This window comes from Mus caroli, unplaced genomic scaffold (assembly GCF_978045245.1).
Source record: "Mus caroli unplaced genomic scaffold, Mus_caroli_1 scaffold_12, whole genome shotgun sequence".
In the NCBI taxonomy this organism is placed as follows: domain Eukaryota; kingdom Metazoa; phylum Chordata; class Mammalia; order Rodentia; family Muridae; genus Mus; species Mus caroli.
In genome coordinates, this window is record NW_028227267.1 from 120,562,554 (window position 1) to 120,574,705 (window position 12,152).

Here is a 12,152-nt window from a genome sequence, read left to right on the forward strand (position 1 = left end):
GCCTTCTGTAGGTTAAGATAAAGAGAATATCAGCAATATATATAACTGCAGAGTAATGATGTGTCAGGAGAACACATGACCACATACAGCTTTGCTTTCAGTGTGGTATATGATAGTCAAGGATTCCTGTCAGTACAATTGGAACAGGACCCTATAAACTAAAATACATCAATACTAACCTTCTAACTTTACAGGACAAAACATTTAAGATGGTTAATTAAATTTAAAACAATTTATATTTGAATAGATGCATATTGGGGCGAATATGCATTTAGTTGATTTGAAGACTTTTTTTTATTTTTTTTTTCATTTCAACCATTCTAAAATAAGAAAGAGTCTTGCTTTCTATTGGTTAAAGAATCTTCTGGAATGCAAAGATTAAAAAAATCCAAAATAAATTCACATGGAACTTTGTGAACTGCTTGCATTAGGCATTATTATGATTGCCTTTGGGTATGACCCAGCATAACCATAAAGGAAGTTAACCAATACATTAAAAGTTTAGTCATTTCTAGTGACCATTAGAACTAATCTAGGTCTCTGAATTTCAGGTTCATGCTCTTGTCTACATCATATTTGCCATACTGCCTTTTGTTGACATAAAGACTTTTCAACTCTTGATTGCTTTATAGATTTCAAAAATTGTCAATAAAATAATAAAGGACTTCAGTGCTTAGTTTTTAACTTAAAATTTAAAAATTATAATGAAAAATGGCAATATGTGTTTCAGGCACACACATAAATCAGCAGAAGAAGGGATGAAATAAAATGTAGATTTTTCTTGTTTGTTTCCATACATTTCAAAGCTCATGAATCTTTGAATGTGCTAAAGCAGTAATAATTAATGCAATAAGTGGAACACTTTTTTAAAAGCTAAAAAAAGAAAAGAAAAGAAAAGAAAAGAAAAGAAAAGAAAAGAAAAAGAAAAAAGGAAAAAGAGATTCAAAAGAGAAATTCCATTTTAACAGGTTCAGGAAGCAGGTTTTAAAGAAGAAATATTACTGAATCTTGAAATTAAAAAAAAAATTAGGTTTCCCAAGAAGGCTCTGTGGATGTTTTAAATACTGTTAATCATCTTATAAGTGATCCCCGTGGAACTTTATTTAAAAATTACTTTCCTGGGCAATGTACCAGGCTGGATACAGTTTCTCCTGGCTTTTGCCCTTCATGACTCTGACTTACTCAAACCTATGTCTGAGTCTGATAATCTGCAATGAGGATAGCAAACAGTTGCATTATCTTAGTGAGAAAACAACTAGATTGGTCAATAGTTTTCAAGCTACTTTAGGGCCAGAATGATTTAAAAACATGATAGATGCTGTACTGGCTATTTTTGTGTCAACTTGACACAGCTGGAGTTATCACAGAGAAAGGAGCTTCAGTTGAGGAAATGCCTCCATGAGATCCAACTGTAAGGCATTTTCTCAATTAGTGATCAAGGGGGAAAGGCCCCTTGTGAGTGGGACCATCTCTGGGCTGGTAGTCTTGGGTTCTATAAGAGAGTAGGCTGAGCAAGCCAGGGGAGGCAAGCCAGTAAAGAACATCCCTCCATGGCCTCTGTATCAGCTCCTGCTCCCTGACCTGTCTGAGTTCCAGTCCTGACTTCCTTTGGTGATGAACAGCAGCATGGAAGTGTAAGCCGAATAAACCCTTTCCTCCTCAACTTGCTTCTTGGTCATGATGTTTGTGCAGGAATAGAAACCCTGACTAGGACAAATTGGTACCAGGAGTGGGGTATTCCTGTGACAACCTGACCATGTTTTGGGGAGGACTGTGGAAGGACTTTGGAACTTTGGGCTTGAAGATCCATTCGTTGTTAAGAGCTCTGTCAGATGTTGTTTAGGAGCTTGGAAGATAATGCTAAGAACAGTGCAGAAGATGGAGGCCTGGTTTGTGAAATTTCAGGGGGAAAATTAAAGACTCTCTTCAGGGCCATTGCTGTTTTTATTGTGAAGATTTTGTAGTTCTGGTTAGCTGGGGCTGAAGAATCAGCTGTGATTAACAAGATACCAGAACTACTAAAGCAAAAACTTTGCATTACTGGGACTATTGATGCTGGTTAGCTGGAGCTAAGAAATTAGCAGTGATTAAGAAGAGACCAGCATCGGTGAGGTGACATCTTCTGGGAAGTGTTTTCTGAAAGCACAAAGAGGCTGTGTTCCAGAGATAGGCAAGGTTGTACTCCTTCTGCAGCGGGACTTGGTAATGTGTAAGGGTCACCCAGGTGGTACTGGTTTTGAAGGCATGAAGGGGTCATGCAGAGCAGCTGAGGTTCGGCACTGTGAGAGGCCATGGAAGGCCATTGGTGAAGGTGCAGCCTCAGTTGTAATTGAAGGCCCAGGACTGAAGGGGTCATGCAGTGTTTTGGAAATGCCAGTACCATGAGATGACCACCAAGAGCAGCAGCAGCAGTGGAGTACAGGCATCTGGAGCCCAGAGGACGATGTGTGTGCTACAAAGGGCATGGCTGGAAAAGTGACCCAAGCCCTTGGAGGAGCCCAGAAGATCGTGAGTTGGATCCCAGACATTGGACGGTTGGAGATTGATTTTTGCTTTTGATTGTGACTGTGCCCTCATATTTTCCCTCTTGAAGGAAGAAACTGTTTTAGTGGAGCCCACAGTTAAGAGACTTTTAATTGTAAAAAGACTTTGAATTTTAAGAGAGATGGATATTTTAAAGAAATTGAAATTTTAAGAATATGTAAAGACTGTGGGACTTTTAAAGTTATTTAGATCTTGAGGATGAATAAGAATGTAAGGGTTGAGGCTTACTAGTGATGTGTTTGTGTGTCAAGTTGACAAGGGGTCAATTGTACTGGTTAGTTTTGTGTCAACTTGACACAGCTGGAGTTATCACAGAGAAAGGAGCTTCAGTTGAGGAAATGCCTCCATGAGATCCAACTGTAAGGCATTTTCTCAATTAGTGATCAAGGGGGAAAGGCCCCTTGTGAGTGGGACCATCTCTGGGCTATAAGAGAGTTCTATAAGAGAGTAGGCTGAGCAAGCCAGGGGAGGCAAGCCAGTAAAGAACATCCCTCCATGGCCTCTGTATCAGCTCCTGCTCCCTGACCTGTCTGAGTTCTAGTCCTGACTTCCTTTGGTGATGAACAGCAGCATGGAAGTGTAAGCCGAATAAACCCTTTCCTCCTCAACTTGCTTCTTGGTCATGATGTTTGTGCAGGAATAGAAACCCTGACTAAGACAGATGCTTACTAGGCATTAGTAAACTGCATTGGTGAATGGATGAATGGATAATTGATAAGTGAATAAGTGACAGAGATATAAATGCGCTGGAAGAAATTCACTTTGTGCAAAAAGTCGTAGAAACAAGGCACACATCCTAGCACAACTATACATCAGCTCTGGAAGCCAGTCCCTATACCCACTGTCCAGCGCTCTTAGACCTTGTGAATATACATATAGAGTCAACTCAAGTAATCAATGTCAAGGCTATTTCTATATTATTCTACCATTTGAATCCATGACTTTACACTATTTAACCAAGCATCTTTGATTTGTAGTTCTGAAAGACTTTGTCTACAGTAGAGTTATCATACATAACTTCTCAAGTGCTTATTCAAATCATGCGCATTTAGAATTGGAAGGACATTAGAGGTGGTAAGTAGTTTGTTTTATTTGAGTGAGTCTTTTTCTTGAGGCCAAGCTTTATTTTGACATGCTCTATGGCAACTTTCACCTCCATTATCTAAGGAAGCAACAAGCAGGCATAAAACTTCAGCTTTTAAGACCAGCTAGACAGAGAAGCAGGAGTGGGTGGGTTAGTGAGCATGGGAGAGGGGATGGGATGGGGGAGTTTCAGAGGGGAAACAAGGAAAGGGGCTAACATTTGAACTGTAAATAAAGAAATTATCTAATAAAAATTTTAAAAACAAGGAAAGACCAGCTCGAGATGGGAATATTATGACCATCATTCATTAGTAGAGTGGTATTGAGCAAATTTCTAGACTCCCCTGAGCCTCAATTTCATTATCACCTACTTGATAAGATTTCCTTATTTGATTGTCTAAAAGATCAAAACTAATACCAGAAAGCCTTTGCCATATGCTAAATAGTGGGAATAAGTTTTATCTTATTCATCTCCCCCTAAAAGGTAACATATGGGTCCCTGACTTGTAACTGTTATCATAGTATTAGAGAATAATATTAAACAGGAACAAGTCAGTTATGTCGACAGGCACATTTCGCCACAGAGAGGCATGGGGATTACTTCTTCAGTGTAGTAGAGTAAGTTTTTCATAGATCCCTTCCCTGTTTTTGGTTTATCGTCTGTGATTGAAGAGAACACTCTGTATGACTGACAGAAACCAATCTTTGCTGAATTTTGGCATTCTGTTCTCTTGCCTTTCCGAATAGTTTCAGGTGTGCATGTTCTCATCTCTCCTGTGCTTTGCTGCACTACACACAGTACAGAATCACCGTGGATTTCTAATTAACTGACAGTACCCTGAGGTCTCCAGCTGCTGTCTCTGTTTAATTATAGCTGTGAAGATGATGTAGTGAAATTGAAGAGAAGATTGCTACACACTAAAAAAATACAGCAATAATGTAGTTCAAGTGTGATCTCTGGATGTGACTCTGTGAGTGTGGAGGGTTGTTAAATTGATGTGCGACTATGAGGTTTCCATTTTGCTTTGTTCTGTATTCCTTCATACAAACACACGTACCTGATTGGAACTATGCGGTTCTCATTTAACAAACCAAAAACATGATCCTCAAGAAGTTATTTGATTTATAGCACTTAGAAGGAAGGGATCTCATCCAATGGGATGGCTTTGCAGTTTTCTATTGACTTACTTTTAAATTGACAATACATCAAATATCTGGTGATGCTCATCCCATTATAAGTTCCAAGAATAATTTAAAAGAAATGATAAACTCACCAGAGTTGCAAAGAGATGATAGAGGATGAAATAGATGGCAACCAGTGGGGCCCACATATGCCCCACAGCATTCAGAGTCTGATCCATCACATCCACCCATCCTTCCTGGGTGAGGATCTGGAACATAGACATAAATGCCTACACAAGAAAAAGAAAGGAGGGTTATACACCCTACTGACACATAGTCTAAGTTACACATGAAAGCCATTTAAATTAGCCTATGGAGGGCGAGAGAGATGACTTGGTGGATAAGAGCTCCAGCTGTTCTTGCAGGGGACCCAGATTCAACTACCAGACCCACATGGCAGCTTGCAACTGTCTATAGCTCCAATAAAGGTGACTTGTTGCTCTTTTTGTCCAGTAAGGCACTGTACACACATGTAGTTCACAGACAAAACAAAACAACAACAACCCCTCCCCTGACCCGCTAAAACTAAAAATGGAAAATAAAATATAACCAGCTTAAAATGTTCAGCTGAGGACATTGTTGTTGGTATTATTGATTCTCTTCAGCTCAATCAAGAGAAAACAATTTATGCAACATGGGAGAGATTGGAGAACAAAGAATTAAGTGTTACATCAACATCTTCTGCTTCAAAAACTAATTACTTTTAGTTAAACTTTTCTTTGTTAGGGGTAAATACTATTGGGAAACAAAAAATTCTCTACCTTTGCTTATACTGAGTTTATTTTTCTTCCTTTTCAGCAAGTTATTTTATCATTCCCAACAGATTAAGTTTCCCAATGTTCTAATAGAAATGTATCATTTTAAAAGAGGATTGCGCTCCACTATGTTCATAGCAGCCTTATTTATAATAGCCAGAAGCTGGAAAGAACCCAGATGCCCCTCAACAGAGGAATGGATACAGAAAATGTGGTACATTTACACAATGGAGTACTACTCAGCAATTAAAAAGAATGAATTTATGAAATTCCTAGGCAAATGGATGGACCTGGAGGGCATCATTCTGAGTGAGGTAACACAATCACAAAGGAACTCACACAATATGTACTCACTGATAAGTGGATATTAGCCCAAAACTTAGGATACCCAAGATATATAATACAATCTGCTAAGCACATGAAACTCAAGAAGAATGAAGACCAAAGTGGGGTCACTGTAACCCTTCTTAGAATTGGGAACAAAACATCGATGGAAGGACTTACAGAAACAAAGATTGGAGCTGTGACGAAAGGATGGACCATCTAGAGACTGCCATACCCAGGGATCCATCCCATAATCAGCTTCCAAATGTTGACACCATTGCATACACTAGCAAGATTTTTCTGAAAGGACCCTGATATAGCTGTCTCTTGTGAGACTATGCCGGGGCCTAGCAAACACAGAAGTGGATGCTCACAGTCAGCTATTGGATGGATCACAGGGCTCCCAATGGAGGAGCTGGAGAAAGTACCCAAGGAGCTAAAGGGACCTGCAACCCTATAGGTGGTACAACATTATGAACTAACCAGTACCCCGGAGCTCTTGACTCTACCTGCATATGTATCAAAAGATGGCCTAGTCGGCCATCACTGGAAAGAGAGGCCCATTGGACACACAAACTTTATATGCCCCAGTACAGGGGAACGTCAGGGCCAAAAAAAAAAAAAAAAAAAAAAAAAAGGGAATGGGTGGGTAGGGAAATGGGGGAGAGGGGGGAGGGTATGGGGGACTTTTGGCATAGCATTGGAAATGTAATTGAGGAAAATACATAATAAAATATATTTAAAAAAAGAGGATTGCATTGTCTAAAGTGTATAAGAGAATAACCTTAATTTTGTTTGCATAGTATCCATTTATCAAATGATTTAAGCTACCACATCAGAAGAATGTGATTCATTATGAAAAAGAAAAATTTCTAAGGTATGCTGACAGGCTGGGAATGTGAAAAAGATTATATATCTATCTATATCTATATCTGTATCTGTATCTGTATCTGTATCTGTATCTGTATCTGTATCTGTATCTGTATCTGTATCTGTATCTGTATCTGTATCTGTATCTGTATCTGTATCTATATCTATCTATCTATCTATCTATCTATCTATCTATCTATCTATCTATATTAGATTTAAGGGACAGACTCAAGATTACAGAAGAAGTGAAGATTAAAATACTAGGACATGCCAAGAAAGCCAGTCTTGCTAAAAGGCTTATCTTGTTAGCACAGAACTTTGGCTGTTTTTTTTTTTTTTAAACATCTTTCTAGTTAGGTATATGACTATGCGTCCTACACATATTAGTGGTTAGTAAATACTTTGTAATAAGTCTTTATGATCATGTCTGGAAAAAGTTGACTTTATACAAATGTTTTTAGAGTCTTCAGTAGAAGAAACCATAAATAGGGTATTAAGGTTTTAAGAACTGAAGTTCAAGGTAATAGCCAGATGTCCTGAAGTCAGGATAAAAACCTGACTGATAGGATCCCAAACTTAAGGGACTCTACAGGTAATCTAATATAGCCTTTCTTTTTAAAGAGTCAGGCTCAAAGGTGGTACCATATTGGGTCAAATTCATTCTAACAATTTTTATGCTAGTAGAAGTAGTGCCCAGGTGTGATTCCTCTGCATTCAGGAAATCTGGCATCTGCCACTTTTAGGCCAAACTATAGGTGGTGTCTCAGAGTATTTCCTTGCCATGAACAAAATAGCTTTTTACCAAAGTGTGAATTTTAATGCTCAGAAGACAGTAGGCACATTTGAACAGAAAATACTTCTTAAACAAACTTTAAAAATTACATTTATTTATTTATGTATTTATTTATTCAATGTGCAGGGGTGTGAGTGCCATGGTGTGCATCTGGAGGTCATAGGATAACTCTTGGAGTCTCTCCTAGCACATAGATCCCAGGGATTGAACTCAGGTCTTCAGACTTTCCCCCTCACATTAAGTGAATCTTGAGGGGGCCATTTTTCCCCCTACATATCTTGTGTTCACTGTGGAATATTTCTCTTGAGTTTGTCAAGACAGTGAACACACACAAAAATCTGATTGCTGTATTCTCCCCACAAAGTTGCCGCCATTGAGAAAGCTTATGTACATTCCAGACCCAACAGCAAAACGTGTCACAGTGTTCAAAAGAGCAACACAAATTATATTGGATGTGGCTTTCTTTCTCCCAAAGTAACAACATAGCTTATCATTATGCCTAACAGGTATCTTCCCTGGAAGTTTGAGACCATAAATCTAGGTCTACCTTTCATGTGTCTTGGTCACAAACCAACCTATGTGTTTACACATACTACAACATCCAGCTTTTATGTGTGCAGTATATACCCAGGAGCATGGAACTGTGGGATTGTGACTCACTGCTGTGAGACAGTGAGGGTGGGAGAGTAAAGTTATTCTGCTATTCTTTTCAGGGTCTTGGGAAAAAAAAACTTTCATTGCTGAAAAACTCATACAGAAGTGCATGCATTATTTCTGAGAGCAAAGCTTTTGGAAAAATAGGATTTGTGTGTGCATTGGAGCTTAAAAGCTGAGGAAACAGAGTTTGAGACCGGGAGTTAAATCCTCTCACTGAAAATTTGTGGTTAAGACCCATGTACCTAGAGGAACCGGCTTAGCTTATTTTTCAAAAAAGATCAGTAGTGGATCATGAAGGTTTGATATGGTGGAACTGAGAGCAGTAAGCACGGTGCTATTTCCTAAAATATTTACAAACAAAATGGAAGAAAATGAACATGACCAAAAAATGGTGTACTGGAGAAATATAGCTGAAGGCTAGGAATGTAGAATGATGGGAGATCATGCTTAACATGCCTAAAAACACAACAAAGCTGCCATATGTATCTGCAAATGTAACTTTAAAATCCCTACATGCTTTAATTGACATTCCTTCCTTGTTCACTGCAATATGTATTCATCCATGGCATTATGCAATCATTTTACAGTTTATTATATTGAATATGTCAAATCTGAGACAGCTCCTGGGCCAGTTAAAAATCTTAAAATTATTATGAAATATGTAGCAAGACAGAGATTAATTTTTATTCTTTCTTTACAATAGGTAATTAGTTGATTGAGAACAAGGTAATTGAGTGGATCCATCTTTTTTTTCAGTAACTTGAAATATCATTTGTCATACATTGTCTACTCACATAGTTATGGTTCTATTATTTTTCTATCCTTTTTCCATCATTGTAGTTCATTGCTAAATTGATTAGTAATTGTATATTTTAATAGCTGGTAGATTATTAATCCCTCTTCAAAACCCCTTATTATCAAAATTTCATTTATGTGTTTTTCCTAAAATATCTGGTATTCATTCACTGTTGTCACAGATTACTTAATAAAAAAATTGAAAATGTTCTCAAATTAGTTTCAGTGTAGGAAAAGATATTTATTTCTACTTACTAATCCTACTTTTATGATTTTGAAAAAAAATCTCTTCTTGTGTAATCCCTGCTCATTTCTAGTGAATTTGTGTTTAATGTTATTTTTCAAAAATATAATCAAGGTGATAACTTAGGATTTAAACTGTAAGTAACAATGACAATAACAACAACAAAACATAACATTATGATGGGTTTCTTAACAAAAACAAAGTGACAATCTCATGTGTGAATATCATAGCTCTGCTGGTTTTCCCACGGGTCATCATTCTTAAATCAAGTTCACACTTCTCTTGATGCTACCTAGGTCCCTATTCAGTATGTCCTGACTTACTCCCTTCACGCTTAGAGAGCTATTAAGAAACAGGAACACTTAGTTCGCACTAGGCAACTCCCCATTTCCCCAACCTTTCCACAATTTTGTACTGAAAATGTCTGTTTGCTCTGTCAACCCAGTAGAGCCCAACCTCTCTGTGCAAGCTGAAGACACTCACCTTGTTACCACTTTTACTGCTACACTCTGTCTCTTTCATTCATACAGTCACATCCTTGGGTTTGATAATATTTTTTCTGTTAGGTTTTGATAAGCTGATAATAGTTTGGTATTTAATATGTTGACTAGGAAGATACTGTTAGTTCACTGTTGTGCCAGGTGATATACTAAGATTCTTCCCAACCCCAACTTCAGAGCTGAGATATCAAAGCAGTACAATAACAAAAGGTCAAGGTTCAGAGTTCCTTTCTTTCTTTCCATTGATTGGAATCTAGCCCCATTTATCCATATCAACTCAACTGCCTATTTTGGTTCTGTTTATCCTGGGATCATTCATATGCTTTATTGGAAAAAGAAATGCATTCTTTTAACTATGAAGACTACCAGATTCTCACACAATTTATCCACTACTTGGAATTGATGCTATTTCTACTATGATATTGCTTGCTCTTTTTAGAACCTCCAATTACCTGGAAGCCATCTGAATCCTATTCTTGCAGATCTGTTTCCTGGAGTTGTCTCACTGCCTGTTCTAATTTGGGCTAATTGCTTCTGAGACCTGTTCCATAGTTGGTATGATTTGCATTTCAAGTTTCTTATTTTGGTCTCTTATCCTCTCCAGTGTAACATTGAAATATGCTGCCCAAACCCCACCCATGATTGTAGAGCCCTGCTTCTGTGTTTCACCTGGATTTCTTCTCTCTGTTTTGTTCTCCCAGAAGGGCTTGCAGGATGAAAAGCATTGTCTGAAGCTGTGGGTAATGACTCTGGGAACATCATACTGTAGAACTTTTTTAATCTAGGTACACCTAGGGAATCTTACTGCAGCAAGAACAAATCAGTCCCTGATGTTCCCTTCTTCAATTTCTCTGACCTATCTTCAATCTTCACTCTTGGTCCAGGAGTTTAGTTGAGGATTCAGATAATGGGCTTCTTCTGGGTTTGGTTCTCTGTATTCAGAGGAGAGCTCAGTTCTGGAGTTTCCCCAATCCCTCTATCCTAAGCCTCCTATTCCCTTATAGCATCTTTTTTATTTTTTTCATTCTTATATGATATGACATTTTTGCTTTTTATAATGGAAATTTATCTTATTATGAGAAAGTATTCATTTTTGAAAGTTGTTAATTTTATCTTTGATTAAAAAAAATTATACACATGCGTGTGTATGTGTGTGTGTGTGTGTGTGTGTATCCTACTCTAAGTAAATGACTTTTACAATTCAGAGGTTCTTGTATTTTTCCAGGGCTCTGTATTGAATTCCCCATTTGGGATCTCTTCAGAAAGAATGATTTTTTTTTTTAAGAAATTATCTTATTTAATACAATTCAGACTGATAATTGTCAGAATTTCTTTTTAAGTTGGCAAAGGATTACACAAAAATACATTCACACAATACATCATAATATATTATAATATGTGCAATGCATAATTCATTTCCAAATTTTAAGAAGACATTTTCTTTGGTTATAAAACCTCTGAACTGAATTCTTGACAAGTCTCTATCTTACAAAGCACATCTGTATATCCTGGTTACAAACCTTACTTTTTTTTTTTTAATTAGGCAATTTCCTCAATTACATTTCCAATGCTATCCAAAAAGTCCCCAATACACACCCCCCCAGTCCCCCACCCACCCACCCCCACCCCTTGGCCCTGGCATTCCCCTGTACTGGGGCATATAAAGTTGGCAAGTCGAATGGGCCTCTCTTTCCAGTGATGGCCTACTAGGCCATCTTTTGATACAAATGCAGCTAGAGACAAGAGCTCTGGGGTACTAGTTAGTTCATAATAATGATCCACCTATGGGGTTGCAGTTCCCTTTAGCTCCTTGGGTACTTTCTCTAGCTCCTCCATTGGGGGCCCTGTGATCCATCCAATAGCTGACTGTGAGCATCCACTTCTGTGTTTGCTAGGCCCCGGCATTGTCTCACAAGAGACAGCTATATCTGGGTCCTTTCAGCAAAATCTTGCTAGTGTATGCAATGGTGTCAGCGTTTGGAAGCTGATTATGGGATGGATCCCTGGATATGGCAGTCTTTAGATGGTCCATCCTTTCTTCACAGCTCCAAACTTTATCTCTGTAACTTTTTCCATGGGTGTTTTGTTCCCAATTCCAAGAAGGGGCACAGTGTCCACACTTTGGTCTTCGTTCTTCTTGAGTTTCATGCGTTTAACAAATTGTATCTTATATCTTGGGTATCCTAAGTTTTTGGGCTAATATCCACTTATCAGTGAGTACATATTGTGTGAGTTCCTTTGTGAATATGTTACCTCACTCAGAATGATGCCCTCCAGATCCATCCATTTGCCTAGGAATTTCATAAATTCATTCCTTTTAATAGCTGAGTAGTACTCCATTGCGTAAATGTACCACATTTTCTGTATCCATTCCTCTGTTGAGGGGCATCTGGGTTCTTTCCAGC

At 38.1% G+C, this 12,152-nt stretch overlaps 1 protein-coding gene across 5 annotated transcripts in view; it reads right to left on the reverse strand.

The window, feature by feature from the left end:
• The window catches only part of Nalcn (sodium leak channel, non-selective), a 324,306-nt gene that overhangs the window by 133,039 nt on the left and 179,115 nt on the right, over positions 1 to 12,152 (reverse strand). For all 5 annotated transcript variants that reach the window (XM_029469212.2, XM_029469211.2, XM_029469215.2 and 2 more), the window contains exon 14: positions 4,902 to 5,039. In XM_029469212.2, the coding sequence (XP_029325072.1) occupies positions 4,902 to 5,039 (138 nt within the window). The remainder of the gene's footprint in view (positions 1 to 4,901; positions 5,040 to 12,152) is intronic.